The sequence below is a fragment of the Mustela lutreola genome, chromosome 7, assembly GCF_030435805.1.
Source record: "Mustela lutreola isolate mMusLut2 chromosome 7, mMusLut2.pri, whole genome shotgun sequence".
NCBI classification, from domain to species: domain Eukaryota; kingdom Metazoa; phylum Chordata; class Mammalia; order Carnivora; family Mustelidae; genus Mustela; species Mustela lutreola.
In genome coordinates, this window is record NC_081296.1 from 92,089,424 (window position 1) to 92,117,305 (window position 27,882).

The 27,882-nt window shown below is 34.4% G+C and overlaps 1 protein-coding gene and 1 long non-coding RNA gene across 16 annotated transcripts in view; one reads left to right on the top strand and one right to left on the bottom strand.

Moving 5' to 3' along the window:
* The window catches only part of MBIP (MAP3K12 binding inhibitory protein 1), a 20,624-nt gene extending 6,488 nt beyond the window's left edge, over positions 1-14,136 (bottom strand). For 2 of the 11 annotated variants that reach the window (XM_059181934.1, XM_059181933.1), the window contains exons 1-6: positions 13,905-14,136; positions 10,081-10,200; positions 8,076-8,321; positions 7,898-7,994; positions 5,337-5,402; positions 4,955-5,107 (exon numbers count right to left, since the gene is read on the bottom strand). In XM_059181934.1, coding sequence (XP_059037917.1) covers positions 4,955-5,107; positions 5,337-5,402; positions 7,898-7,994; positions 8,076-8,321; positions 10,081-10,200; positions 13,905-14,057 — 835 coding nt within the window. In that variant the 5' untranslated portion in view covers positions 14,058-14,136. Of the gene's footprint in view, positions 1-828; positions 927-4,954; positions 5,108-5,336; positions 5,403-7,897; positions 7,995-8,075; positions 8,322-10,080; positions 10,201-13,904 lie in introns of all 11 variants that reach the window. The other 9 variants (XM_059181929.1, XM_059181926.1, XM_059181925.1 and 6 more) reach the window with 9 other exon arrangements.
* Positions 14,114-27,882, top strand: part of LOC131836478 (uncharacterized) — a 134,701-nt gene continuing 120,932 nt past the window's right edge. For 4 of the 5 annotated variants that reach the window (XR_009355630.1, XR_009355631.1, XR_009355633.1 and 1 more), the window contains exon 1: positions 14,114-14,253. This is a non-coding gene — a long non-coding RNA (uncharacterized LOC131836478). Of the gene's footprint in view, positions 14,254-15,591; positions 15,681-27,882 lie in introns of all 5 variants that reach the window. The other variant, XR_009355632.1, reaches the window with a different exon arrangement.

Below are 27,882 nucleotides of genomic sequence, written 5' to 3' on the forward strand. Positions count from 1 at the left end.
AAAATAAAGAAATAAAATTTAAAAATAACCAAAAAAAAAAAAAAGAAGAAGAAAGAAAGAAAGAAAACTAATCCTCAGAAAAGGCAGGTGTTATGTATAATCACCCCAAAAGACTGAGGAAAATAACACAATCAGCTCAGGATCGCTTGTCTAAAACCTGCTGATGCGACAAAGAGAGACTTATCAGCACAACATTGTTTCTTAATGTCCCTGGAAAAGAGAATAAGAATGAATGAATAAATAAGTGCTATAATGAGGAATTAGACAAATATTGACTAGTCTTTCAAAAAGTTTGGTGGTTAAGGTAAAGAAAAAGATAGGGTGGCAGATTCAGGTGTTTGTCTAGTATGGAGAAGCAAACATGTGTGAGCTGAGGGAAGGAGTCTGTGGACAGGGAGGGATTAAAGAGAGAAGGGTAACTGACAGAGAAGGGTCCCAAAGGAAGCCTTTGTTCTACAAGACAGCATGTTCATAGTGACAGGATTGACAACTACCTAGGTTGATTTATTATGCTATGGAAATGGCTCCAGTTTGAGAATCTGGGTAACAGATAATAAATATGTTTATTTATATTAAATATGTTATATTTTAAAAAATACAATTAAAAAAAAAAGGTGAGTCTACAAATAATACAATGTTTAGAATCACATTTTTAAAAACTATTTTTTAAAAAACTAGGTAACTCCCCACATAGGACTATGTTCATTGTTGAATTATTAAAATGGCATTTCACCTGTAAGCAGATAAATGAACATGATGAAGCATCGTGAAATAAACTCTCTCTATATAAATAGATACAGATTTTTTTTAAAGGATACTTATACTTACTACAGATTGGAAATATTCAGGAGAGATTCCTTCCAGTTCCAGGATTTTATCCTCAAGTTTTTTAATTCTCTGATAAATGTCTCTTGGCACTGGACCACCTAAGTACATTTAAAAAAATTCTGAAATACTATTGAATAATTCTTCTTACAAATTCTGTTCTTAAAATTCCATGCAGGAGCACTGGATGCCTCAGTCAGTTAAGCAGCCAACTCCTGATTTTGGCTCAGGTCATGATCTCAGGGTCTTGGAATGGAGCCCTGTGTCGGGCTCCCTGCTCAGTGGGGAATCTGCTTCAGGATTCTCTCCCCCTCTGCTCCTCCCACTGCTCTCTCTCTCTCTCCAAAACAAAAAAACAAAAAACAAAACAAACAAACATGCAAAGAAGATACTTATGCAGAGGAATGGGAAATATTTAAGCTTGAGAAGATAATGAACAAGAGTAAAATAAAACGAAATCTTTAGTTCACACTTTCAATATTATACACCGTGGGGTATAGTATTCTTTTGCACCTCTCCTCCAGCCCCATTTATGCTTCCTATTTTGCCAGTTTTACTTGTAAATTCATTACAAGCTACTGAAGAGTTCCTGTATAGAACAGTGTGTACTTCTGATAGATTTGGATAGTTACTTGAGAGGAAAATGCATAGGGACACCTAATTCAGTCCAATTCAGTGACTGCTGTATGTATTTATCACTTTCTTTCATTTCTGTTTCTCCTTACATGCCCCATTTCCTCCTTTAACCTAAAATAATATTAAAGAGGAGCTTTATCATAATTCTTACCTAACAACCTTTCTGTGGAGGGGAAAGATGAATTAAGATTACTCAAATTTCAGTTTATGGTTATATTCCAAATCCTCTTATTTCTCACACCACAACATGACCATTCTGTCTAGACTTCCACCATCTCCAAATTGGTCTCCATGTTTCTACCTTGCTCTCATAGCCTATTCTCAATACAGCAGTGACCCTTTTTAAAACGTAGAAGTCAGAGAGTGTCATTTCTCTGCTCAAAACCTTCTAGTACTTTTGCATATCACTCAGATTAAAAACCAGGGCCTTTACAGTAGTATCCAAGGTCCTCCACAATTTGGACATTCTCTCCACACCCTTATCATTCTAGCCACTTGATTCCTTTTTTCTGTTATTCAAGTAGGCCAAGTACTCTCACACCTGTGATTCCTCTACCTCCATATTCACAAGGCTTGCTCTCACCAACTTCAGGTCTGGACTCAAAAGTTACCTTACCAGCAAGAACTTCTCTGACCACCCTTTAAAAAGTACTAATGATACCACCTATCCCACCCCACTGTAATCCCTATCCTTTCTCTTATTTTTTTTCAAACCATTACTATTACCTGACAGCCCTATATTTTTTTAATTTATTGCCCATTTCTCCACTTTAATATAAGTTCCAGGAGGGCATAATTTTGTTTTGTTCATTAGGTATGGCTGTGCAGCTTGTGCACTGCACAAATCTAGGAACCATCAGTTCACAAACTACACAGGTGCTCGATATTTACTGACAATACATAATTAGATAACCATTACGCAATTAAAACATATGGGCAAATTTCATATCAAAAGTATCAACTTGTTAAGTATGAAAACTCTAGAAATAGATTTCTTTTTTGAGAATGTTTATTTCAGAATCTGGGTCATTCTTACTCTTGAGTAAGGTAAAATGAGTAATGTATTTAATTGACTTTGCTCTTGCTGCCCCTTTACCTAGAATGCTCTATGGCTCATCTCTGTATCTTTCAAGAGCCAGTTCAAGCTTCATTGAGTCAGTGGAGCATTGCCTAAAATGCCTTCACATGGAGGCTCCTTGTGCCCCACCATATATGCTTCCTTCATAGCACCATAACATTCTACTTCAATATTATTCTTTCTTCCAGATAACAAGGTTCTTGAAGCTAGGAACTACAACTATATCATTTCAGTATCCCTTGTGTCTGAAACAGAATTGGCGCACAGCAGGCATTCAAAAGATTTTTCATAATTAACTACTTGATACTATTAGACTTTTAAAAATACATATATAGAGAATGAGAGAGCCCGTGCAAGCGGCAAGGGGGGTAGGGTGGGGGGGAGTGGCAGAAAGAAAGAGAGGTGGCTGGGGAGTTGGGGCGCAGAATCCCAAGCAGGCTCCACGCCCAGTGTGCAGAACCCAATGGTGCTCAATCTCATGACCCTGAGATCATGACCTGAGCCAAAACTTGAGTCGGACGCTTAACTGACTGAGTCACCGTGCCCTGATACTATTAGACTTAATAAGCTAGTCCATTCTTTTACACAGTTCTTTTGTTAAAAATGCGTTTTGTTATTGGAGAGAGGATTAATTTTTAATGCTAACCTCTTATTACCCTTGAAGTTTTACTCAGTCTTATCTTCTTCTACTTCCACTCGGGAAATACTCCAGCGAGACTGGACTCAGAAATTCCTTAATTTATGTGCCTCAGTGCTTTTTGCAGATGTTGTTCCCTCTTTTTGGAATAATTTGCTCCTGCCTGCTGACATATTCCCAACTAATCCTTTAAGAGTGCAAATGTCACTTTACCAGGGGTACCATCTCTTGACTTCCCCTGAGAGAGCTAAACACTAACTTTTTGTACCCACTGTACTTTGCGTATCATGTGAAAAGGTGAGATGAACAATTGTTCATTTAAAAACTCATGAGTACCTGTTTTGTACCAGAAACTGCACAAGCACAAAGTTAATGAACATGACTGTCTGCTCTCGCAGACCGTACTCTCTAGCAAAGGAAACAGATATTAAACACACGCAACTGTGATACCTGTTATAAAGGATGACAGGAAGTACCAAGTGCTATTGAGACTACATGAAAGGGGAGTCCGTATCATCTGGGATCAAGAGGGGAAAGTGTAGGCAGGAGAGAAAGCCTGGGTCAGGGCCCTAGGACAGCCAAATGAGTGGAAGTGAGGAAGCCCAGAGATGGGGCTGGAACTATAGATGTAGATCATGCTACTTAAAATTATAATCCCCTCATCCCAAGATCCCTTCTCTTCACTTTATCAAGCTGCTTTATCTGTAGCTCTTCTTGTGTAGCATATAATCTATATACTAGAATTTTTGTTCACATGTATTCCCGGTGCCTAGAATAGCACCTGGCTTATTTTTGTGGAATGAATGAATAAATACTAAGTTTGGTATGCATATAAGGGTAACAGGAAACTATGAAAGAATTTTTAGCTGGGGAGTGGCAAGATCAGTAAATCAGAACTTCAGGAAAAGCAATTTGGCTACTGGTATAGAATTTGTCTTGAGGAAGAAGTCTAGTGGCAGAGCAACCAACTGATAACCTTTTATCAGTCTGAGGTAGAGAACACAGTGACTTCAACTAGAGTAGTAGCCGTGGAAGTAGAGTTGGGTAGATCTGAGCGATATTTAGAAGATAGAATCAACAGGATCTGGTGACTAAATGGGGAGGGAGACTCAGGCTTTGCAGCCAGTTATGACTGAGGTTTGATTCCTACTTGTCATTACTACCTTGGGCATGGTGCTTGAGGTCTCTGAACTCATTTTTATTATCTGACAATAATGGCACCAACAACGCACAAGGGTACTGTTAAATATTAAGTGAGTTGACATGACTAATACTCTGAGAGTAACTGGCACTTAGTATTAATTCAATAAATGTTAGTTCACTTCCCCTAAGGCATTTACTGATCTATATGCTTATCCTGACTGAAAGATCCTTGAGGACTAGGATCACACTTAGTAATACTAGCACAGTGAGTGATAAGAATAAGACACAGTCATTAAGTTAAGAAATTGGTGGCAGGAAAAAGATTATATTAATTTTCAGCTGTGACTTAATAAACTGAGAATGTCAGGATCTACTTGGAATCTATTCCCATTCTACTAACAGTCTCAAGTTGGTTAGAAGTGTAAGAGTAAACATAAACACATGAACTGTAGATTCCTTGAGAGTATGGGCTATGCTTATTCATTTTTGTACCAACCAGAACAATGTTTTGTACATGGCAGATGCTCAGTGGAAACTCTGTAACTAAATAAACTGAGTTTAACTATTTGCAAAGGTACATTTATGGGGCACCACCCAGCACTCTGCTCTGGGGCACCACCCAGCACTCTGCTTACCTGTCTGCAATCGCAAGTGAGCCTCAATATTTTGTAGTCGTTCTTCAACAGCCTGATTGCCACAATCTCGGAGCAAGCTGTTAGGTTTATGACCTGACCCCTGAATTCCTTCAGGTCTGGTCTGTGGTCCATATGTATTCACAACTCTAGAAACTATATTAAGAAACTTTTGAAATATAATTTAATAGGCTTAAAAGTCAGAAATTCTAACAGTATTTCATATTCTTTTCATAAAATCCATCTGACCATCAACCCAAGTAAGAAGGCAAGACTTTGTTTTAAAATATACAAAATTTAGATAGGAAGTGATATCTATATTTCATTTTGCTTATAATTTAGAACAAGCTTCTGTCAATGATGAAGATACATAGTGGGTTCTTACCTTTTACATGACTTTTAAATCCCGGGTAAGGAGTAAAAACAGCATCAGTTCTTGCACAACTGTTTTCTAAGGAGAATTTAGATGAGTATAAGTATATTCTTAACTTCAAATGTATGAGATTTTGATAAACTTCTAATAATTCATATTAACATACTACTAGTAAGAGAATTATCATTTTAAATAATAGTAATTAAATCACCATCTCATACAGGATAAAATACAGTGAACTTCCGCCTCTAAAATTTATAATCTTTAATCTTACCTAATCTTCAGATTTGCATACAGAAAAGTCCTTCGCACTCAATGGCACAATTTAATTTTTAATAAACCAATATTCCCCCAAACCATCTGGGTCTTTAGAGAAAATATTTTATTTTATAGAGAGCACTTAATTCTCTATATGCCAAAGAGACATTATTCCATTTATTTCATCACAGAAATAAATTGAACTCATTACTTTTACTGAAAAACCTTAAAAAAAATTCAGCATTTTAATATTATTTACTGATCAAATTAAGGATCATCTAATAAAGATTAATTATACATTTAACACATTTTTATTTCAGAACTCCACACAAAAAAGATCTTAAAACCTCAAGAATAACACATACTTTTCCACTTTACTTGGGTTTCCAATGCTGATTTTAAAAAATCTCTACCAAAAGTTAGCTATCTCTTTCCAGACCACTCTTTTCAAAAAATGCAATTTTAGGAAAAATAAGTTGTAAAAATTTGTTCCAATTTTTTTTAAGTTGAAAAGTGTATTTTTTTTTTTCAAATTAGGTATCAACAGATAAATTACAAACCCAGGGGGAAAACTGGAAAAATGTTAACATAATATAAAAATGTTTCATAATATTTAAAATGACATTAAGTAAAACCATGCACTGCAGTAAATTTCCTGAAAAATTCCCTTGATTTTTAATAAAAAAATAGATGGCAAAAGAGATACTGAAAGAAAATTTTTTCCCTATGGAATTAAAAAAAAAATCTATTGTTTATACTTAGGTCAGATTGACAGGTATCAAAAGAATACACTAACACATGACAATACATTCATGTGTTTTTTTTTTTTTTTCAGTCTGAGTTTCCTAAATAGGTCTGCTGACAAATGAATTGTGTGAATATAATTCTAAATTCATCTTTTATATATAGGTACTAAAGAGAATCATTTTCTTCTTCTTTCCTTTTTCTTTTGAGACACCTCAATATACGTTTAAAGGGCCATCACTTCTCCATTCTTTCTCCCATTTCATGGGGCTAAGGGTTAAAAAAAGAAGCTATCATCCATTCCAGAGTTATATTCCAAGTATATAGATTAACTGACCCATCAGTGAGAAATTCAGCATGGTGTGAAGATAGTGAATGTGTGAGTGCTAGTCACTCTCCACAGCAATTCTTGCTAGCACTGTTTTGAGCCAGCAAGGGATTGAATGGGCCAAGGAATCCTGCTGAGCATTTCAATTCTTGTCAATTTCTATCCCCTGGTGGTTTATAATAATAGAGTTAGCAGGGAGAGCAGAGGAATAACATTAGTGACACATGTGCTTGCTCCCTCAACAAACCCTTTCTCATGGGTTGCCTGCAGTTGGATGGACTGTAGTACCTGAGATTGTGCCACTACTGTACCTATTCTGAAAAGCTAACAGGAAAATAATACTAAGTCTACGCATGTATAATGTTAATAGCAGAAAAGGCTGAATTTAGGACCCACTTGAGCCTGTATTATTTCATTATTAAGAGAATCAGTGTACCAATGTAAGAGTCAATTCTAGGTTCATTTGACAATTCTGTATTCATAATAATTAGCTAAGAGATGTCAGAGGCAACAAGAAAAATGTTCATTCCAATTAGGAACTCTTTTCCATAATTTTTTCTAAGAACTACTTGTTCTGATTATTACTATGATGCCTGAGAAAGATCTATGCCAGTGCTTTGCAGTATTTTGTATTCTACAGCATACCTACAGATCTGTAACTACACTATAGCATCAAGTAGAGAGGAAAAGGAGAATCTTATGAAAAATAGCAAATGTATACACTATGAGAGAAAGGAAAAAAGCATAGACACCATAGTCTTGACAGATTGCTTTTATCATGACAAAACATTTCAGAAAGCTCAGGAGTAGTGAGAAAACTGCTCCCTCTTGAGGAGTATTAACTTTACTAAGTTTACTTATATATTAACATAATTTCAAAAATATATTTACAGCTCAAAATTTATATAGCTTAGTTCCTTCTTATTAGTGAGACTGAAAAATGCTGCCACCCACACTTCATCTCCATTTCCCAAAGGAACTTTAAAAAAGAATCTTCACCTGTGGTAAACATTAGCCCTTTTATGTCCACATTTATTTGATTTTGGCATAACCAAAACGAAACTCATTTTTGCAATGTAGTCTTATTAAACAGAAAGAATTTCCACTGCCTTAGTTTCTAAATAAACCTGTGAAATAAATTGTAACTTAATGTTATTCATTTTTAAAAACAAATGAAAAATCAGAGCAACTCTAAAAACTGTGCTTAAAAGCCTATGAAAATTAACTTCTTCCAGGTAGTTACCTTGATTACAATCAATAACATTGCAAAATTCCCTGACGTTGTTTTCATTGATTTCGGCTTGCTTTCTTTCAATAAATGCAGATATTCGTCTGTCAATCTATAAACAATAAGTATGCATGTTTTAACAGTTTGAGCATAAGATTTAAAATAATACCCCCCCCAAATAAAACCTTCTTACTTCTGCTTTTCCAGCCTTTATTTGAACTACTTCTGGATCATAATGGATCTGTGTCTTTTTCACATCTCCTAAATCACAATCTTTGTGCTTTTCTTCCTCTTGTAGGTCACTAATGGGAAATTTGGCATTTACTTCATTCTTGTTCCCCGTTTCTGTTTTTTCTATCTCTCCAACAACAGTTGTATTCTCCTCTTTAATCAGAGGCTGCAGCTTTGCTAAAAAAGGCTGAGAAGAACAGAATTCCATCTGCAGAGGTTCAAACTAATCAAAATCAATTATACATTTAACATTTATATAAATTTCTGTTAAGTAAATGCAATATTTAATATCAATTACATATAAAAAGTTAGCATGTCAGTATACATAGATCTGATCACATGTAAGTGTTTGCTGTTCTCTGCTATTGTGACCATTATCATTTGGTATAAATTTGTTTAAAAAAGATAGAAAGAAAGAAAACCTGAGGAAATTTAAAATTTTCTTTGAGGGAATCATTCTGTCACTCATCTTTTATTTTGTGCCAAATCAAAGCCTCAGCCTCTGGCACCAATGCCACTTAATTAACATGTCATTCAAATGCCTCCTCAGAACACTAAGGCTTAGTATTTTTCCTCCTTAACATGAGAGCCAGTGCTCTCACTCAGCAAAGCCCTGCATTATCACTGTATCACTGGAGATTCTCCACTTGAAACTGCAGTTGGCCAAAGTGAAGGAGAGAGCATAGACATGAAATATATAGGTGTTATGCTGAGTGAATACTCAGGCTTTTCCTGACATGGCAAGATATCTTCTTGGGTCATGAAATTAAATTTTTAAAAAAGAAAATGAACAAGGAAAAAAAAAAAACTATCAAGATCCACAGCTGGGAAGAGATATATGCCTATCACTATAGTAGAGTGGGTTAAAAAAACAACAAAAAAACAACCCAATTGTATAATGTAAATTATACTACTCAAAACCACCCCCCTCTTAATCAGGCCTCAATTGAGTTCTATCGCTCATTACTTCTGTCCATTAATATCAGGGTTAACTATTTCAATATGAAACAGAGTTAAAATTTCCCATAAAGTCACTAAACAGAGGGCTTAAAATTAATGTTTATTCCATTAATCAAAACACATCCATAATTGTCAATGTTCCAGTTATTTTTTCATACCTATAATTTTGCTTCTGTTGTTTACTCTACCAAGGACTCTTCTGGAACCTTAGAACATCTTAATAGCAGTAAAATGACCAATCCAACAGTTCTTCCACTTACCTTTTGACACTTCATATTTTACACTTTGGTTACAGATAAACTGCAAACTTAACAACAATTATAATTGCAGAGATGTTCAACTGCAAACCAGCAAGGTCATAATACTGTTCAGTTATTGAACAGAAATATTAAAAAATATAACAGTACTATTATAAATAACTCAATGTTCATTTCTAATATAGAGGATGAATTATTTCAAACTGCTAAGAAAAAGAAAAGATAAAATAGTGACTGGCTACTTACTAAAATGAGACATTAATGTCACAGAAATTACTTTCTTTTTTAAAAACTATGCTGAAACTGTTTAATTGCAATAGACACTCCAGGATGTGTCATGCTGGGATAATGCCACTTCTTGAACCACTGAAAGCACTCCATGAGCCTCCAAACTCACCCAAGGCATGGAATCATTATCATAGCATGACACACACCTGCCGTGTCTTATTGCTTAATTATAACCCACCATAGATGCAACTGTATTGAATTTTCAGTGCAAGTCTAGAATTGAATAGAACTGCATTCATTCAGTCTTCACAGCCACATCGGCCTATTGGACTATATTCCTGAGGCTGTCCAGATCACTATATAAATTAACAGATTTGGATCTAATCTGGCTGAAGTAACCATTTATTGATAACACTGTTAATACAGTGGTAAGACAGAACTGACAAATACTCTAGTTTATAATTTAACTACAATTAATTTCTATTCTCAATACTGACTTAATGTTTTTAACAAGAAATTTACCTGTAAATATAAAACATGTTGCTCAAGTGCACTAAAGAGCAAAGCGGGCTGGAATGCCGAGAGGCTCTGGAGCTTGTTCCAATCGATTGTAATTTTCACCACATCATCTCTGAGGTTAAGCTTCAAAGGGGCAAACCAGCAACATCACAAAAATTACATGATTAAGCTGTGTATATGGGATGTCACAAAAATAATACTTTAGAGTAACATGTCTATTTAGCTCAAAGTTACCAGATTTTTAATGATACATTAAAATGCTCTCATTACCATTTTAAAAGGCCAAGAAAGGTGTAATCTTCATTAAAAAACCAATGACCTCTCATTCTAATTCTGTTCTTGGGTCTGTGTAATGGGACCATCTTGCAGGTGAAACCATCCACAAACGATGGAAAGATGAGGCTTTTTTGATACTTCATTTTCTAAAACCTTTGGATGAGAGCCAAGATAGGCTTGCCCTATTCAGTACTTCTAGCTCAGACCATTAAACAGAAGGGGAGGCACATTTATGGAACTTCTGATATAAACATTCCTTTTTGTTAAATATGTACACAAAGACATAACTGACATATATCACTACTCTGATATTTTCTGAATCACATTTTTATTTTCAACTTTAAACAATTTTAAAGTAATTTAAAAATCAACATTATTCATACATATTATAAAGTCTAGGGATAAATGGCAACATGTTTATCTACTTCAAATAAAAATCTACAATCTACCTGTGGAAATCTTAAAGTGAAAAACAAATACTCTTCCACAATAGTGAAATAAATGGTCAGAGACTGAATAGAATGGCCAGATCTTTCACTAAAAGTATTTTCTAATACTGTGTGAGAGCTTGTCATAGAAAACTTCTTATAAGTTGGCTATGTGTGACCTATTAGAATAAAATTATATATAGAAAACTACCAAGAACCTACATATAAAATTAATATCAAAATCATTGGATATTTTAGAGGAAAAGCCTCCATCTCCAGGCTTTCAAGCAAATAAAAGTGAACCTCCAGAAAAAAAAAAAGGTGAACTCCAAAAACTTTTCTAGGGATATGCATTTATAGCATACTATAAAGATACACTGCATGGTAGGATTAAGTTTATTGTTTTTTCAGAAATCTTTTATTAAAAGTCATGTTTTCTAAAACAAAATAAAGGCAAATTGTACATTAGTTCAAATATAGATGTTATGAGTTGTGATTATAAAACAAAAATATGAATCACTGTACAAAGAACGGGAGATCCAAAGTTACCAAAAAAGGTACTGTACTGAATAAATACTATATGACAAAAATTTACCACCCTTTGCATAAGACAAGACAAGAAACATTTAAAGTACATATCAGATAAGTATAAAGAAATAGGAAGTTTCGGATAGGCTGTACTGGCAAAGATTAGTTTATAATCACTACGGTTTTACATTAGATTACTGCATTAATCTTAATTTCTATTAATGCTCATAAAAATTTCATTAGACAACAACTTACATATGGAAGTAAACTATTACTGCATTTCTACAGTCCTCTAAGACTATTAAAATCAGTTGGTAACAAATTTATGAATAGAGTTTAGGGATAACACAAACAAATCCTTAACCAAAATAAAGCATCAAATTTTCTAGAGAAAATAATAACTTACAGAAAATAAATCGTAATGTTGGGATCCTACTTTCCTTTCAATTTAACATAATTATGTAAGCCTTTTAAACACAAAGATACTTGGTTTTTTAAGAAAACCACATAATAATGATACAGATTAACTTTAAAATTGTCCCAGTATATCCAACTATTTATTCAACAAATTCCCTATTAGTAATGAGTTCTCTGCACTTCTACCTTTTGTACTTGTAATTGTAAATCATTCACTCAAAAATGTATTAGTCTCACATTAATATGGACTACTTAAGTATGCATTTTCAGTAAAAACTTAAAATTAGTATGAAACTCCAAGCTAACAATAAAAAATGCTTCCAACTTGATAAAATGAGCCATGCAGAGGCAAGCAATAATGTTAAAATCCATAAATTTGAAATATGGAATACTTTTAAACATTCAGTTTTAGGCTTCCTATATAATGATAGTATATAGGAGAGCCAACAATATAATGATAGTATGCAGAATGAAATTTAGGCATATTGAAACTTTTTTTTTTTTTTTAAACATCCTGTAAACTTGTTGCAAAAGTAAATAGTGATTTCCTCCAGGGGCAATTTTACTAGTATTGTGGCTTTCATTCTTATTTTTAAACAATACATCTCAAAATACAGAGAATATAAAAATGGTTAGTATTAATGAGAATGATTTAATTTCTTGACATTTGTACAGATGGTTCCTTTACTGTGTCACGTAAACTTTCCAAATATTTACTCTAAACATTTTTGGCAGGTGACATAAGTGAACTTAAATCATGAAATATATATATATAAAGATTTGTAAATGAGATCTCAAAATTCAGTATTTAATTTTCAAAAGAAATGTTTAAATTGTTTCTTAATGTTACATGTTACTTTAAAAAAATATCTCACCACTGAAAATAAAACTTCCGTAAATTATAGGTGAGCATAAACTTTTTTCATCCTGATATTAAAACACAAATATACCTTAACATTCTAATGTCCAGCACATAAAACGTTCTTAAACTATGAAACTATTACAGGTCTTGGGTGATAAAACTAAAATATTAATGTCCCAGGTCTTTAAAAAATTTTAGTAAGTCCGTGGCAAACTGAGTTCAAAAGTTAGAACTTTTAGCAGATCTATTAATAATTGTTGTTACACCAAACAAAATTTTAACTTAGAGTAATGACAAACATATTAGGATTTTTAAAAATATTGAAGTAACGTTTTAAAAAATGTGTTCTCCATCCACCCACGGCTTTAAATTTTTTTTTTTTTTTTTTTTTTTTACAAATCAGACAAATGTTCTGCCTTCATAAAGGAAGTTAACACTGTGCCTCCTACGGGCACTAGTACCAACCCCGTAACAAACTTTTTGAACTGGAAAATATTCCAGGATACAAGAGAAAAGATTTCCTTTTTAAAAGCAAGCAAACTTATTTTCAAGTTGTTTTTCATTTATAGTATGCTTTCCATTTTACTTCATGAAACAAATAGTGACTTGATCGGAATAGAGTGTAAGGAGTACTTTTATTTAAATCCAATTTATTATGACATTTCTGCAGAAGCTATTTAATCAGCCAGTTAAATTAGTTAATACTTAAATGACGATTAAACAACAGTTCTGATACAAACTGTTATCAACCATGGATAACTCATCCAACTTTATGCAAGAAGTATATACATTAATTCCTTTTATTTTCTTCCCTCTATGAAAGGATAAAAGATGCACAAAACATCCAGAAGGAAAAAAAGAAATAAACCAAGGGACTCCTAAAAGCAAGTCATCAGAAAAAAAAAAAAAAAAAAAAAAAAAAAAAGGCGGAGAGACCTTTTCCAAAACTCTCAGATCGTACGAACCTATCAATTTCTATAATGAATTCACTGAAGGAAAGGGGATCGCGAGCGCCGGGCACCTTCCAAAACCCACAAAGCTTTTTACACATTCCTTCTCTCAAAGCCTGTTCTTCTCGGAGCCAGGTTTTTCACTTACACTATACTCTCTCACTTTTGGGGAGAAGAGTTGCAAGGAAATCTGATCTGCAACCCATCCTGAACTAAGCCCGTATGGCGATCCTCACTCCGATTGCAGACGGCTGGGCTCGGGCTCCTCCTCCGGCCTCAGACACTGTCCCGGTCCCCGGCAGCCCTCCGCAGCCCCCCGCCTCAGCTAGAGGAAAAAAGGGGGGAGGGGCCGGATAATTTCCATACCGCTACTCCCAGATCACCACTCACTTGTCCCACCAGGCTATGCAGAGAGCGAAAGATTTCGCAGAGCACCTCTTGGGAGAGATTGGGGCTGCAGCTCCGCTCCAGACTCCTGTCACCACTGCTCGAGAGACTAAGCTCAACGGCAGCAGCCATGACACCTTCGCAAGCTACCCCCGCCACCACCAACTTGTGCTCCCAAGCCCCCCTCCTGCTTTCGTCGCCGGCAGATGACGTAAAAACACAGCGTCTAATTTAGAACGGGCCTTTGAGGACCCACCTCTCGTTATGACTGACAAGCCGATGCACCAATCAGGTGCGACTATATCGTCATGCCAAAGACTTGGAGCAGGTAATTGCTGATCCGAGCGAAGCTGGCGTGTAGTATTTGGGCTGGTGGTTGTAGTGGTGGTCTAGTGAGGGTTAGCATCTGAAGCCTAAATCTTGATTTTTAGATCTTCCTTATGAGCGTTGGTAAGAGGAAACTTAAAGTTAAATGTTAGAATTTTAGGAGTTAAAATTTTGAATTATAAAAGTTAAAATTTTAACATGGCGCTGTGGAGTTGTCTGAGGAAAGACTGCTGCTGGGGGATGCAGCAGTACCCACACCTGCTTCTAAACTTGGAAAACTCTTTCACATAGAATGGTCATACTTAGAACATTTTCACCTCTACAGGGTTGTTTAAAACTTACGTAAATTAATGTCACTAATTTTTCATGTGAGAGAGCGGAGAACATGAAAAAACAATAAAACGCCCTACGTTTCCTCGTGTACTATCAAGAGAATGGCATTAATTACTTTAAAATACGTTAGGTTTTAAAACATCCATCAGTTGCTACTCTCTGGGTGATACTGTAGAGACACTTACCCTAAAGCTTTCAAAGAAGTGAGACACATCAGTAGGTTCTAACAGTTTAACCCAAGTAAGTCATTGCATGCAACACAATCTTTGAAACCAGAAGGAAGACAAATCTGAAGTGAAATTTGGCAACGTATTCATCAGATTTATTAAAAGGTATTTGAAGGACTTTTATGGTATATAGTCAGACTCTAACATTAAAAAGTTTTGTTGTCCAACTGAAAAAAAAATTTTTGGAAGAATTTTAAACGCTAAGCTCTATTCAGAAATAAAACCCATCAGCTTATAGATAAGGGAGGAGGTATTTAAAATTCTTAACTCTAATAGTCTGAGGCATTTACAGTAGAGGCAGCAAAGGTGGAAACTGAATAATATGTATTCTTCAATTTTAGAGAGGCTGAATGAAAGGAGCAGAATAGGCGTCAAGGAACTGGAATAGGGGCAGTAGGGATAAAAGAACTCCTTTGACCTGTCCCTAGGGAGCCTCTTAATTAGGCTTTCATTTCCAAAGATCACCAGGCTTGACAGGATCTTGAGAAATCTTGTCTGTTCCCTTGCTCACAGCAAGATATACAATTTATAATCCACCTATGTCTAGAAACATCCAGAAAAAGATTTCACAATATGTAATCCAAAATCGAGCAACCTTCTCATTCAAGGCGCTCATCTCCATATCTAACTAAAATTCATGATTCTTTGCAGTGCAAGCATATTTTCTTTCCTCTGGTTCTCTTTTTGGAGAATAATTATAACAGGGTAACTAGATTTTTTTTTTTTTTTTTTTTTGTAACAAGTTAGCAACTGGTTTCAGATCATTTGTTTTCATCTAGGTGTGAAGGTTTTTTTTGTACCAGTATTCAGGACACTGCTAGGAAACAGTTGGGGACATGCTTTGTATAAGAATACCATCTTGAATAAGGTACTGCTCATTCCTGTCTATGCCATCACTGATTTTGAAATTTCAAGTTTTACTTGTTTCCTTGAACTTCTATTATAGAAGCGATGGCCATTTGACTTTTATATGTTATCTCTGTAATTCTGTGTTTTGATACCCAGACTTCCACTTATATTTTAGTATTGCTTACTGAGATAATACTTGGAATTTAACTCTTTTATGCATTATTTCTACTTTCCAGGGATCTTTCTGACTCCTTCCTGATGCTTACTACCTTCATTTTGGAAAATTTCTCATTTTCTTCTATTTATTTTAAATAGAAGAGTTTGTAGGCTGAAAAAATGTGGATTTCTTTGGGCTAATTTTAAATAGAGATATGTAGATAGTAATGTACAACAAAAATATGAAAGCTATGACATTTAGAAAGGGAATAAAGGAAATAATTTTCCCCCTATAGAAGACTAAGTTTAGTTTATAAAGTGGGTTCCTGAAAAATCTGCTGCCTGGCAGAAATGATTCAAAGTGTTGGTCTTAGCATTACCAACAGAATTAGAAATACTGTCCTGCAAGTTTATGATAAGATCAATTGAAAGGATAGAAAATATAAATGAAATCTGGCCTGTCTTAACAACAGAAATGTCCTTTATGAAGTGCCTTTAAGGTACAACCCCATGAAATAATCCAGTGCACAGTAAAATGCATGCAGTATTAATAGTGCTCAAGAGATGTTTGTTCCATGTATATAGTACACATTTTAACCAATGCAGGAAAGGAAAAATCTCTGGCTCTGCATAACCTGATTGATAAGTTTAAGTTCCTTAGAATGGCATCTTAGGCTCTTCTCATGATTTGGCCTTTGCCTAAATTTCCAGCCTCATTTTCTGCCACAAAGCACCTGGTGCTTAATGCTCCTTGAAACTGTTCTTAGTTCTTCAAAATTTGACTATTTTTTGCCTCCATGTTTTTGTTTTTGTTTTTAATTTATGCCCTTGCCTCTGGTCAGCTTAAAGAACTCCTATTTCTCCTTCAAACTCCAGCTCAGAAATCTCTGGGATGTCTTCCTTAATTCTTCTCATAAAGAGTTTATCATTTCTGCTAAACAACTCCTACAACTTGTATATACTTTCCATTATTGTACTTATCATATTGATAGTAAAATTTCCCTGACTCTGAGTCTGTCTCCCCACTGAACTATGAGCATTTATACATATCATGTTTGTATATTTAAGGTTTGCTATAGTACCTGGCATACAGCAATTACTCAATATATTCTTAATGAGCTGAATTATTTGCCTGTCTAGGGTGAACAAAAATGTAAAATGGGACAAAAACAAGTTTCTACTCTTGAGGGGAAATTGTACCACATGGGAAGAATGTTATACAAATTCATTTCAAATAACAAACATGTCTGTTTATCCTCTTCTGGAATAATACCAAATTCAAAGTGCTCAAATTTTTCTTAATACATATAGCTAGCCTCTGTAACCATTCTCATGAATGATAGCCATACCAATTAATTGTACCTTGTATATGCCAGACACTCTGATCATCATGACATATATAAAGAGGAATCAGACAAGGACTCTCTCAAAGAGCCAAATTTAGTAGGAATCAGACAAGGACTCTCCCAAAGAGCCAAATTTAGTAGGCGAGGCATATATGTAAACAAACAACTATGATATAATGTGAGAATGATCATTTTAGAAGTATGTATAAGGCAATACAACCAGTTAATTCCTGTGGGGAGGTGTTTGGGTTCAGCGTCAGGAAAATCTCGAAACACTTGATGTATAACATAGATTGAGGATCAAATGAAGAGTACATTTCTTAATTTAGATAAAGCATGAGCATCAACTTGAACATGCTTAATGTGTTTAGGGAGGATTCACTGAATAGAGAAGTATGGCTAAGCCAGCATTTCTCAAAGTTTTTTCTGCTGAACACTAGTCCTGTGAGATGCTTCTTTTAACAAAAGTTTCCATGGCCAAGTAAGTGGGAGTAATACTGACTAATTGTGTTACCATGTCATGAAATGGATCACAACATTCCACTTTCTATTAGCAAGGAGCTTACACTATAATCAAGTCCAACAACACAACTCAACAAGTCCCAGAATCCCGTTTTCGAGGATTTGTTTACTGAGACTCTCCATACCAGTTTCTGAGTCAGTCAGGGTTTAGTTAGAAAACAGAAACCAGGGGCGCTTGGGTGGCTCAGTGGGTTAAGCCGCTGCCTTCGGCTCAGGTCATGATCTCAGGGTCCTAGGATCGAGTCTCGCATGGGGCTCTCTGCTCAGCAGGGAGCCTGCTTCTCTCTCTCTCTCTCTCTCTCTCTCTCTCTGCCTCTCCATCTACTTGTGATCTCTGTTAAAAAAATAAAATCTTAAAAAAAAAAAAAAAAAAAGAAAACAGAAACCATACCTGCTATTTGAACAGATAAAATGTTAATAAAAATTGTTATTAGGGTAAATTGTTAAGAGATAATAAGAAAACAATACTAGATCACAAAGATAGCAAATTCAGGAAGCAGCTAGCCCCTCTAGGGATGGGGGAACAAAGGGAAGAATTTGGAATTATTAAAATTTAGGAGCTAAGAGGCACATCCCTGTGGAGTCCCTCAGAGAAGGGAGTGGTGCTTACCTGGGATTGATGTCTTAAGAGGTGAGGGGACGTGATGAGGCTGATTTGGCAAGTGTTTAAAACTGCAAAGAAAGCATCCAAGCACTGCAGAACAACACCATGCAGACTAACATACATGCAACTGAGATCCCTGAAGGAGAATAGAGAGAGATGGGAGCAGAAGAAACATTTCAAAAAATGATGGCTGAGAAATTTCCAAAAATAATGAAAGCATCAAATGACAGATCCAAGAAACCCAGAGAACTCCAGTATTAGTTGTATACTGCTGTGTAACAAATTCTCCCAAATGTAGTGGCTTAAAACAACAAAAATTTCTTGCCTCCTAGTTTCCGTGGGTTAGATATTTAGGAGTGGCTTTGCTTGGTGGTTCTGTCACCCACTGTGGAGAAAGCCAGCAAGGCAGAAGCCATGGTGCCTTTTAACACCCAGTCTTTTAAGTCACACGTGGTCACTTCCATCTGATTCTGTTTGTCAGTAGCAAATTATAGTGGTTGGCCCATACTCAAGAGGAGGGAAATTATGCTCCACACCTCCATTTCAAATATCAAGGAGAAATGAATATTTTTAATGTAAACAAAACGAAGATACTTGATTATTAGCAGACTGCACTTTTAGAAATGTGAAAGGAAGTCTTTCAGGCAAAAGGACCATGATACTAGCAAGAAATTTGTATCTAGAGGCGCCTGGGTGGCTCAGTGGGTTAAGCCTCTGCCTTCAGCTCAGGTCATGATCTCAGGGTCCTGGGATCAAGCCCCACATTGGGCTCTCTGCTCGGCAGGGAGCCTGCTTCCCCCTTTCTCTCTGCCTGCCTCTCTGCCTATTTGTGATCTCTCTCTGTCAAATAAGTAAATAAAATTAAAAAACCAGAAATTTGTATCTATACAATGAAATAAAGATCTTAAGAAGAAATTAAACTAAAATGACATATAAAAGACATTTCTTTCCAGAGTGACTGGGTGGCTATGTCAGTTTCATGTCCCACTCTTGATTTCAGCTTAGGTCTTGATCTCAGGGTCATGAGTTTGGGCCCCAAGTTGGGCTCCACACTGGGTGTGGAGCCTACTTAAAAAAAAAAAAAAAAGGATAATTTTTTCCTCATTTTTACTTGTTCTAAGGATAGTTAACAGTCTAAGACAATAATAGTTGCAAATTTATTGTGGATTTATAGCATATATAAAAAGTGTGTGACAACAATAACAAAAATTGGGAAGGAGGAATTTTATGTGTACACTTGTAAGTTTTCTAGCTTGTACATGGAACAATCTAATATTTGAAATAGACTGTGCTAAAGATGTAAATTATAAGCCCTAAGATAACCACTAAAATATTTTCATAGAAATATAGTTAATAAGCTAATGAAATATGAAGGAATCATAAAAACAATTCAAAAAAGAGAAGAAGAAAGAAAAAAGACATGGGGCAAATAGAAAATAACTAATAAGGTAGTAGACTTTAATCCAACCATATTAATAATTACATTATATTTTTAATATCAGAAAATGTAGGTATCATAAGAACAGTATGTAAGGTTAAAAAGGTCAGTTCACCAAGAAGACTTGTTTGTGTACCAACAACAATTCTTCCAAAATACTTAATACTTCCAGAAAAACTGATAGAATTGAAAGGAGAAAGATACAAATCCACAATTATATTTAGAGACTTCAACACCCTTCTCTGAATAATTGGTAAAAAATATAGAAAAACAGTATATAGGCTGCTAATTTTAGTAGAAGATACACCAACTTAAACAAAATGGCTTATTCAAGGGAAGAAAGGTACATTTTGCATTTCTTCTTTTATTTTATTATAAAATAATATAATAATATAAATGTCATATACATCGTTATGAGAATATTATTGCTATGAAATAATAAGCCATATATGAATGTTGTATACAAATATTATTGCTATGAAATAGTAAGCCATATATGAATGTTGTATACAACATTCATAAAGTTGTATACAACATTCATATATGGCTTATTATTTCATAGCAATAATATTCTCATAACGATGTATATGACATTTATACGTACTGGTAGGATGTTTTTGACTCAAAAGTTTAAACAAAAATACTGGAGAGGTAGTTTTGCCAATGCAAGGTGATTAAAAAGAAGGCCTTACCTTGCTTTTTTTCCTTAAACATCTGTAACCATTTCCCTTTGTTCTGATTAATTTATTAATTAATCATCTTATTTATTTTTATAAATGCTTACCTTATATTAAAAATGTTTTTCCTTGAAAATCATGTAAATCAAGCTTTACAAATTCAGTTCCACTTTTCCCCTTTGACCTGTAATTTAACTTCAGAAACAGTCTTCATTTCTAATTCATTTTCACAAGTCAGTAGTTCTTAATATTTAAGATTTAAGTTTCTCGATAAATGTACAAAATCTATATGAAGAAAACTGCAAAATGCTTCTGAGAAACACAAAGTAGACAAGTAGACTTGAAAAAATTAAAAGATCTATATTCTTGGCTAAGAACTAAGTATCATGAGGCTGACAGTTCTTTTCATATGAATGTATAAAGTTCATACAATTCCAATAAAATATCAAAAATATTTTTTTTCTGGATCTGGAAAGTTCATTTTAAAGTTAATATGGAAAAATAAAAAGAGAAGAATAGTCAGAAAAATCTACATGTTATGCTACCACAAAAATTATTCTTAAACCTTGCACTGTCATTTATCCTTTAAAGAACACAAAAAATATATATTTTATATTAACCCCCATATCCATCTTCTGCTGCTCTTCATTCCTTTGTGTGGATCCAGATGTTCATCTCGTATCATTTCCACTTGCTTGAAAAGCTTCTTTTAACTTTTCCTGAGTGAAGATCTGTTGGTAATGACTTCTCTTCAGTTTTTCTTCTCTTCTATCCAACAAAATTATTTTGTTTTCAATTTTTCATATATTTGCTGGACAAAGAAATGAGTTTTTTTTTTCTTTCAGTACTTTAAAAATGTGTCTCCATTATTTTTTTGGTTTGCATCACTTATTGAGAAGTCTGATGTATATGTTCCTTTTTTCCTTTGGCTGCTTTTAACATTTTTCTTTTTGCAGCTGGTTTTCAGCAATTTTGTTAATATTGTGCCTTGATATAGTTTTCTTTATTTTTATTTCTACTGGATCTGTGGGTTTATAGTTTTTATCAATTTTAGAAATTTTAAACTTTTATTCCTCAAATATATATTTTTTTCAAATATTTTTTTCTATCACCTCCTGTCTCTATTTTCCTTTTGGAACTCCAGTTATATATCTGTTAGTCCACCTGTTATTATCCCAGAAGTCTATTCATTTCTTTTCTAGCCTTTTTCTCTTGGTGCTGTATTTTGGATAATTTCTGTTGCTGTCTTCAAGTTCACTGGTATTATCTTCTGAAGTGTTTCATTTGTTTTAAATCCCATTCAGTGTACTTTCGTTTTTTATATTGTATTTCTCTACAGGTTTCATTTGAATTGTTTTTATATCTTTGATATCTCTTCTCATCATGGTCATGTTTGCTCATATGTTCTTGAACATACAGAGTATATTTATATTAATTATTTTAAATATCTTTGTTATTTACATCATCTCTTATTTCTGTATCTGTTTCTACTGATTTATTTTCTTATGGTTGTTGGTCATATTTTCCTGATTTTTTTGATTGCCAGACATAGATTTTACATTGTTGCTTTATGGATTTTGAAGCATTTGTTTAAATAGGATTTCATTTTGATACACAGTTAAGTTACATGTAATCGGTTAGATCTTTTGAGGCTTGGTTTTAAGCTTTGTCTTGGCCCGTACAGTAGCCTTAGGGCAGGGCTAAATTAGCCCCACAATGAAGGTGATACCCATTCTGAGTGTTCTAGTTAATGTTCTTATATTGCGAGAGCGTTTCACTCTTGTTGGTGAAAACAAAATATACTTATCCCTTTCCCTCAGTGAACAGTGGGAACTGTTTTGCCTATTAATTTCCAGTCTTGATTACTTTCCTCTCACATATACCTGAATCAATACTCAACCAAAGACACAAGGAGACCCCTCTGCAGATCTCCAGAACTCTCTTTGCAGAACTTCCTTTTCTTTAGTACTCTGTTCCACCGACTCTCACTGCCATGACTCCTCAAACTCTGTTTGCTATCTCCTCAACCCAGTGAGACAACCAGACTTTATTTGCATTCTACCTCCCGGACCGGCAGCCTGGAAACTGTCTGTATACAGTAAATTGGTACAATTATTGGACTCAACTTGTTCGTTTCCTTTCTCTCCAGGATCACGGGCCTATACTTCCTATTATCCAATATCTAAAACCAGTTTTGTTTTTTTTGTTTGTTTGTTTGTTTTAGCTATTTTTTCCCCTAGATTTTTAAGTGGAAGAATAAATCTGCACCTAATTACTCCATTTTGGTCAGACGTAGAGGTCTGTCACTGCTTTTATTAGGCCTTTTGATTCCCTCATGGGTCATGCAGTGGTTGTGACACTCGGCACAGGTAATACCCTTCAGATGAGAAAGCCATATTTGTGCTAAGCCATTAGTACCAGCAAGGCTACGTTTACATGTAGGGAGTAGGTGTTGGACAAAGCACAGATGATGCCCAGATGTCCCTGACAATGGCACGGCCTCTCATTTTCTACTGTTCTTAAAAGTTCACTCTCTGACTGATTTCATACCCCTTAACGAGTGGTTCTGTTTGTTTCAAGAACTACAGTTACAAGTCTCCTTCTCCAAACCTTTTAAAGGGAAGATGTGTGGGTGTTAAACTTTCTGTATTCTCATGTGTCTGAAAAATCTTTATTTTGTCATTCTACTTGAGTGATAATTTGACTTGCCAAAGGTTTCTAGGTTCAAAGATGTTTTTTTTTCTCAGTATCTTGAAAGTATTTTTCTGGGTTTTGTTTTTTTCCTATTATTGATTTTACTGATGAGAAATATAATGACAACGTTTCCTCATTTTTTCCAGTGTTAAGTATTTTCTCTTTGGAAGCTTGACAATATATTTTACTTTCCACAAGTTTCACCATGAACTTAGATATAAGTTTTTTAAGCTTACTTTTGACCAGCATTTGATAACTATTTTATTTTATTTTTTATAAAGATTTTATTTCCTCAGAGAACGAGAGAGAGCACAAGCAAGGGGAGGGGCAGGCAGAGGGAGAAGCAGGTTCCCCGCAAGGGGCTCAATGCAGGACTTGATCCCAGAACCCTAAGATCACGACCTCAGGCAAAGGCATACACTTAAACTGAGCCACCCAGATGTCCCTTGATAAATATTTGAAATCTGTACACATGGGTCTCTTAAAAAGAATTATGCCAAATTGTTATTTTATTTTAAACATTGCCCACCTACCGTTCTTTCTACTTTCCCTCCTGAAAATATGTAATCTAGTGTCATTTCTCATATATATATATTACATTTTTCTTTTATCTTTGTGCTGGGAGCTTTCCTCATTTACATCTTACTACTCATTAATTTACTTTTCATCTGCATTTTCTCTGCCATTTAGCTCATTCTCTGAGTTTTTAAAATATAAAATACAGTTTTTATTTCTGAGCTGTTTGGTTATTTTTCTTAACTATTAGGTTTCTTAACTATTAGGTTATTTGTGTGTCTCATCACCTATTTTTATTTGTTGATTTCTTCTTTTATCTCTTTGAAAATATTAAGTGTATTCATTTAATATTTAATTCATTTAATATTTCTAACCCAGATTTCTATATTCTGTTAAGCATTTGCTGATCAATTTCTTGCTTGGATTGTGTGGGGATAATCCCACTGACTTCATACAGTTGGATGAAATTAGATAATATAGAAAATTCACAGTACAGTCGTAGCACAAACAATAAACCTACTTTTTTTTTATCACTTTTCTCATCATTTGACTATGTTCTGTTCTTTGATTCTCACTGATATTCGCATTTTTACCCCTTCTTTTTTCAGCCCTTAATTTCAGAAATTAAAAGTGCACATGTCATTCATTCCTTCTCCCAATTGTTTTCTTTTTCCATTTTTGATGTTCCCTAATTGGAGATTCTATAATATCCCTCAAGATCATAAAGTTTCTCTTGGTGTATCTCCTGGTTGACTAACAGCAGTCTTTCTTATATTCTACATTTATTTAAGGGAAGCCTATACCTACTTCCTGTGTTGATAAATTGGCTCACTAAACCTAGTTGTTGAAGTGAATACTCATTTCTTTTCTCAATTGAGTAATTATCTTTATTAAATTAATACATGTAAAATGCTAGCACACATGCACATAGTGAGTTCTCAGTAAAGTTAGTGATCATTATTTTAACTTCTTTATCTTTTTGGAAAGAGAATAATTTAAAATTGATATTTTAAAAATATGTTATTATACTAAGATAGCAACTAACTGTTTTCTTTATTCACTAGAGAACATAACGAGAAGAGAAAACAAAAACTGATTTGAGGGTTTCTGTCTTATTTAAGGGAGATGCAAGTAAAACTTTTTATAGGTTTTTAAGGATTATAAAAATAATATTGTCCTCAAAGGCAATAACATTGACTACATAAAATCAAATTCCTTCTGATCCTTTCCCTGCTTCTAGTATTTGGTAAATGTAATCTTGTCATTTATTCTAAGAAATTATTCTAAAACACAAAGTTTTTTGTTGTTGTTTTTTAAAGATTTTATTTATTTATTTATTTGACAGAAAAAGATTACAAAGAAGCAGACAGAGAGAGAGAGGAGGAAGCAGACTCCCTGCTGAGCAGAGGGCCCGATGTGGGGCTTGATCCCAGGACCCTGGGACCATGACCGGAGCCAAAGGCAGAGGCTTAACACACTGAGCCACCCAGGTGCCCCAAAACACAGAGTTTTGAGCATAAGAATATCCAAAATACCTTTCTTTCTTTCTTTCTTTCTTTCTTTTTTTTTAATACCTTTCTATTTATACGTGTTTAAAAACTAGAAGTATCCAGGCGCCTGGGTGGCTCAGTGGGTTAAGCCTCTGCCTTCAGCTCAGGTCATGATCTTAGGGTCCTGGAATCAAGCCCTGCATCGGGCTCTCTGCTCAGCAGGAACCCTGCTTCCCTCTCTCTCTTTCTCTGCCTGTCTCTCTTCCTATATGTGATCTCTCTCTCTGTCAAATAAATAAATAAAATCTTAAAAAAATAATAAAAATAAAAACTAGAAGTATCTTGTGAATTTATTCAGATGATACTTAAAAACTCAAACAAAACGGGAACATGCTTATAATGTCAGAAGAAAAACGTAGGATAATAAATTGTAAAGATTGTTAACTCAAATATTGGAATAATGCACAGAAAAAAGACTGAAAGGAAATTCACCAGAATATTAACCATGATTGGCTTAGAGTGATCTTTTTCTGTATACTTTCCTGACATTTTTTTCTATAATTTTCTACAATGAATGAATTGCTTTAAAAATCAAGGAAATAGGAAAAAAAAAATCAATGGTTTGGTATTAGCTGCATGACTTAACTTACAAGTTGTTCAAATCAATTGAGATAGAGTATGTGAAAGCATGTTGTAAACTATAAACTGAAGTAGTAAGCTAAATTATTGTTATTATCAATAACTGAAGAGTAATATAATTCATCTTTTGAACTCTTCATATGGAGAGCTCTCTTTTCGACCAATTTCGTCTAATTTATTTTTGTCAATACAAATGGGGTTCCAAAACACTTGGAAAATCTCCCTAAGGATAATAAACTGTTTTATCTTTTTTGTTATTGGTTTGAACTATTACTGTGATAATAATAAACAAAACCCTTTAAGCTTATTTTGCCTCCTGCTTTTTACCGAGGCAGCAGCAATATCTCCCTTTAAAAAAAAAAAAAGAAAGAAAGATAAAACTATTGACATTTAAAACCTACAACTTCCTCTAAAAGGTGATTTAGTTAAGTCATGGACAGAGAAAATACCAAATTTACAAGAACAAATGTATGCTTATTAAGCAACAATTAACTGCTAGTGATTTCATATGTAGATTATCTATAATTTGAATGCAATTTTCTAAATTTTTTTAACAAGAGTAGTTTCAAAAGTCCTTTGGTGTTTAATAACATGTGCTATTATTAAGAAGACAGTTGTTGGGGCGCCTGGGTGGCTCAGTGGGTTAAGCCGCTGCCTTCGGCTCAGGTCATGATCTCAGGGTCCTGGGATCGAGTCCCATATCGGGCTCTCTGCTCAGCGGGGAGCCTGCTTCCCTCTCTCTCTCTCTCTCTCTCTCTCTGCCTGCCTCTTTGTCTACTTGTAATCTCTCTCTGTCAAATAAATAAATAAAAATCTAAAAAAAAAAAAAAATTTAAAAAAAAAAAAAAAAAAAAAAAAAAAAAAAAAAGAAGACAGTTGTTAAAATGCAGATGTTTTGTTCAGTGCCTGACCCTTTCAAGATACTGCCTAGGAGAATGTTATTACTTGCGATTGAACTATTTTGGTGCCTCCCAGCTTCTTTCCTCCTTAATACCAGTTTTGTGACTGATGCTTTGGTAGACAATGGAGATTCTGCTGTGAACAGGCCAGATACAGATCCATCCTTGGGTTGTATGGAGTCTAGTCACACAAGTATTTGAGTGTCTAGTGTGCACCTAGCCCTATCCTGAGAATTTTAGGGTTCCCAAAGGAAAAGATACTCTGTATATGCTGAAGAGCTTTTGAGTTCTTATCCTGTAGCATGGTATTTTCCTGACTGCTACATACTAGCTTATTTTGACTTTACCTGAGTTCTGAAAGAGAAGAATTGAGAATAACAAGTCAGTCAGCTTCTTTTCATCTAAGACTAGGAACCCATCTAAACTGAGGAAAATCCAAGTGTCAGAAGATTCGTTTAAAATGAAAGATACTAAATCTGCCATAGAGTTTTAGAATTGTGATGTAGTCAATCATATCACTTTTGAATAAACTAATGCTGTTGTGCCATATTTTCTTATGGTCATTCCAGATATGCAGATATATGGGATATATAAATTCTGACTAGCTAATGAGCATCACAAATGAACATGGTAATAGCTAAATTGGTAGAGGCTATTCTTTAATTTGTATAAATTTAATGTCATCTGAAAAGATCTCCCATTTATTTTTTTAAAAATAATTTATAAGGCTTATAATATGGGACTTTCCACATACAAAATCTCACAATGGAAAAGCAAATGTTATTTATTTAATGTCAATTTTATAACATCTTGCATTTAATATTTGTATAGTTTTATGAAAATTAGGACAGGAGTTTATCATAAGAATACACTTCTGTGGACTTCTGTGGACTGCTTGATATAAATAAAACAATTCTAAAACAGGTTTACTAATCATACAACTATTTCAGAAGTCGTGTTAGAATGTGATGTTTAGAATATAATTCTAATTCATTTTTTATGGTTTAAGAATATGAGAGGAGTGTCATGTAACACCACATTATTTGGAGGAGAGAAGGTTTGCTTTTAGGGAAGTGAGAAACTCCATTTTGCAATTATTAAACCCCTTTCTTTTCGTCGTGCCAACCCTGACCTTTAGTCACCAGCCTACCCCTATATGTTTCACTCATCCTTATCCTGTTCTGTAGAGAATTTTGTTCAAATAGTATTCTTGGAGAAAGTCATATCTGTTCCTCTGGCC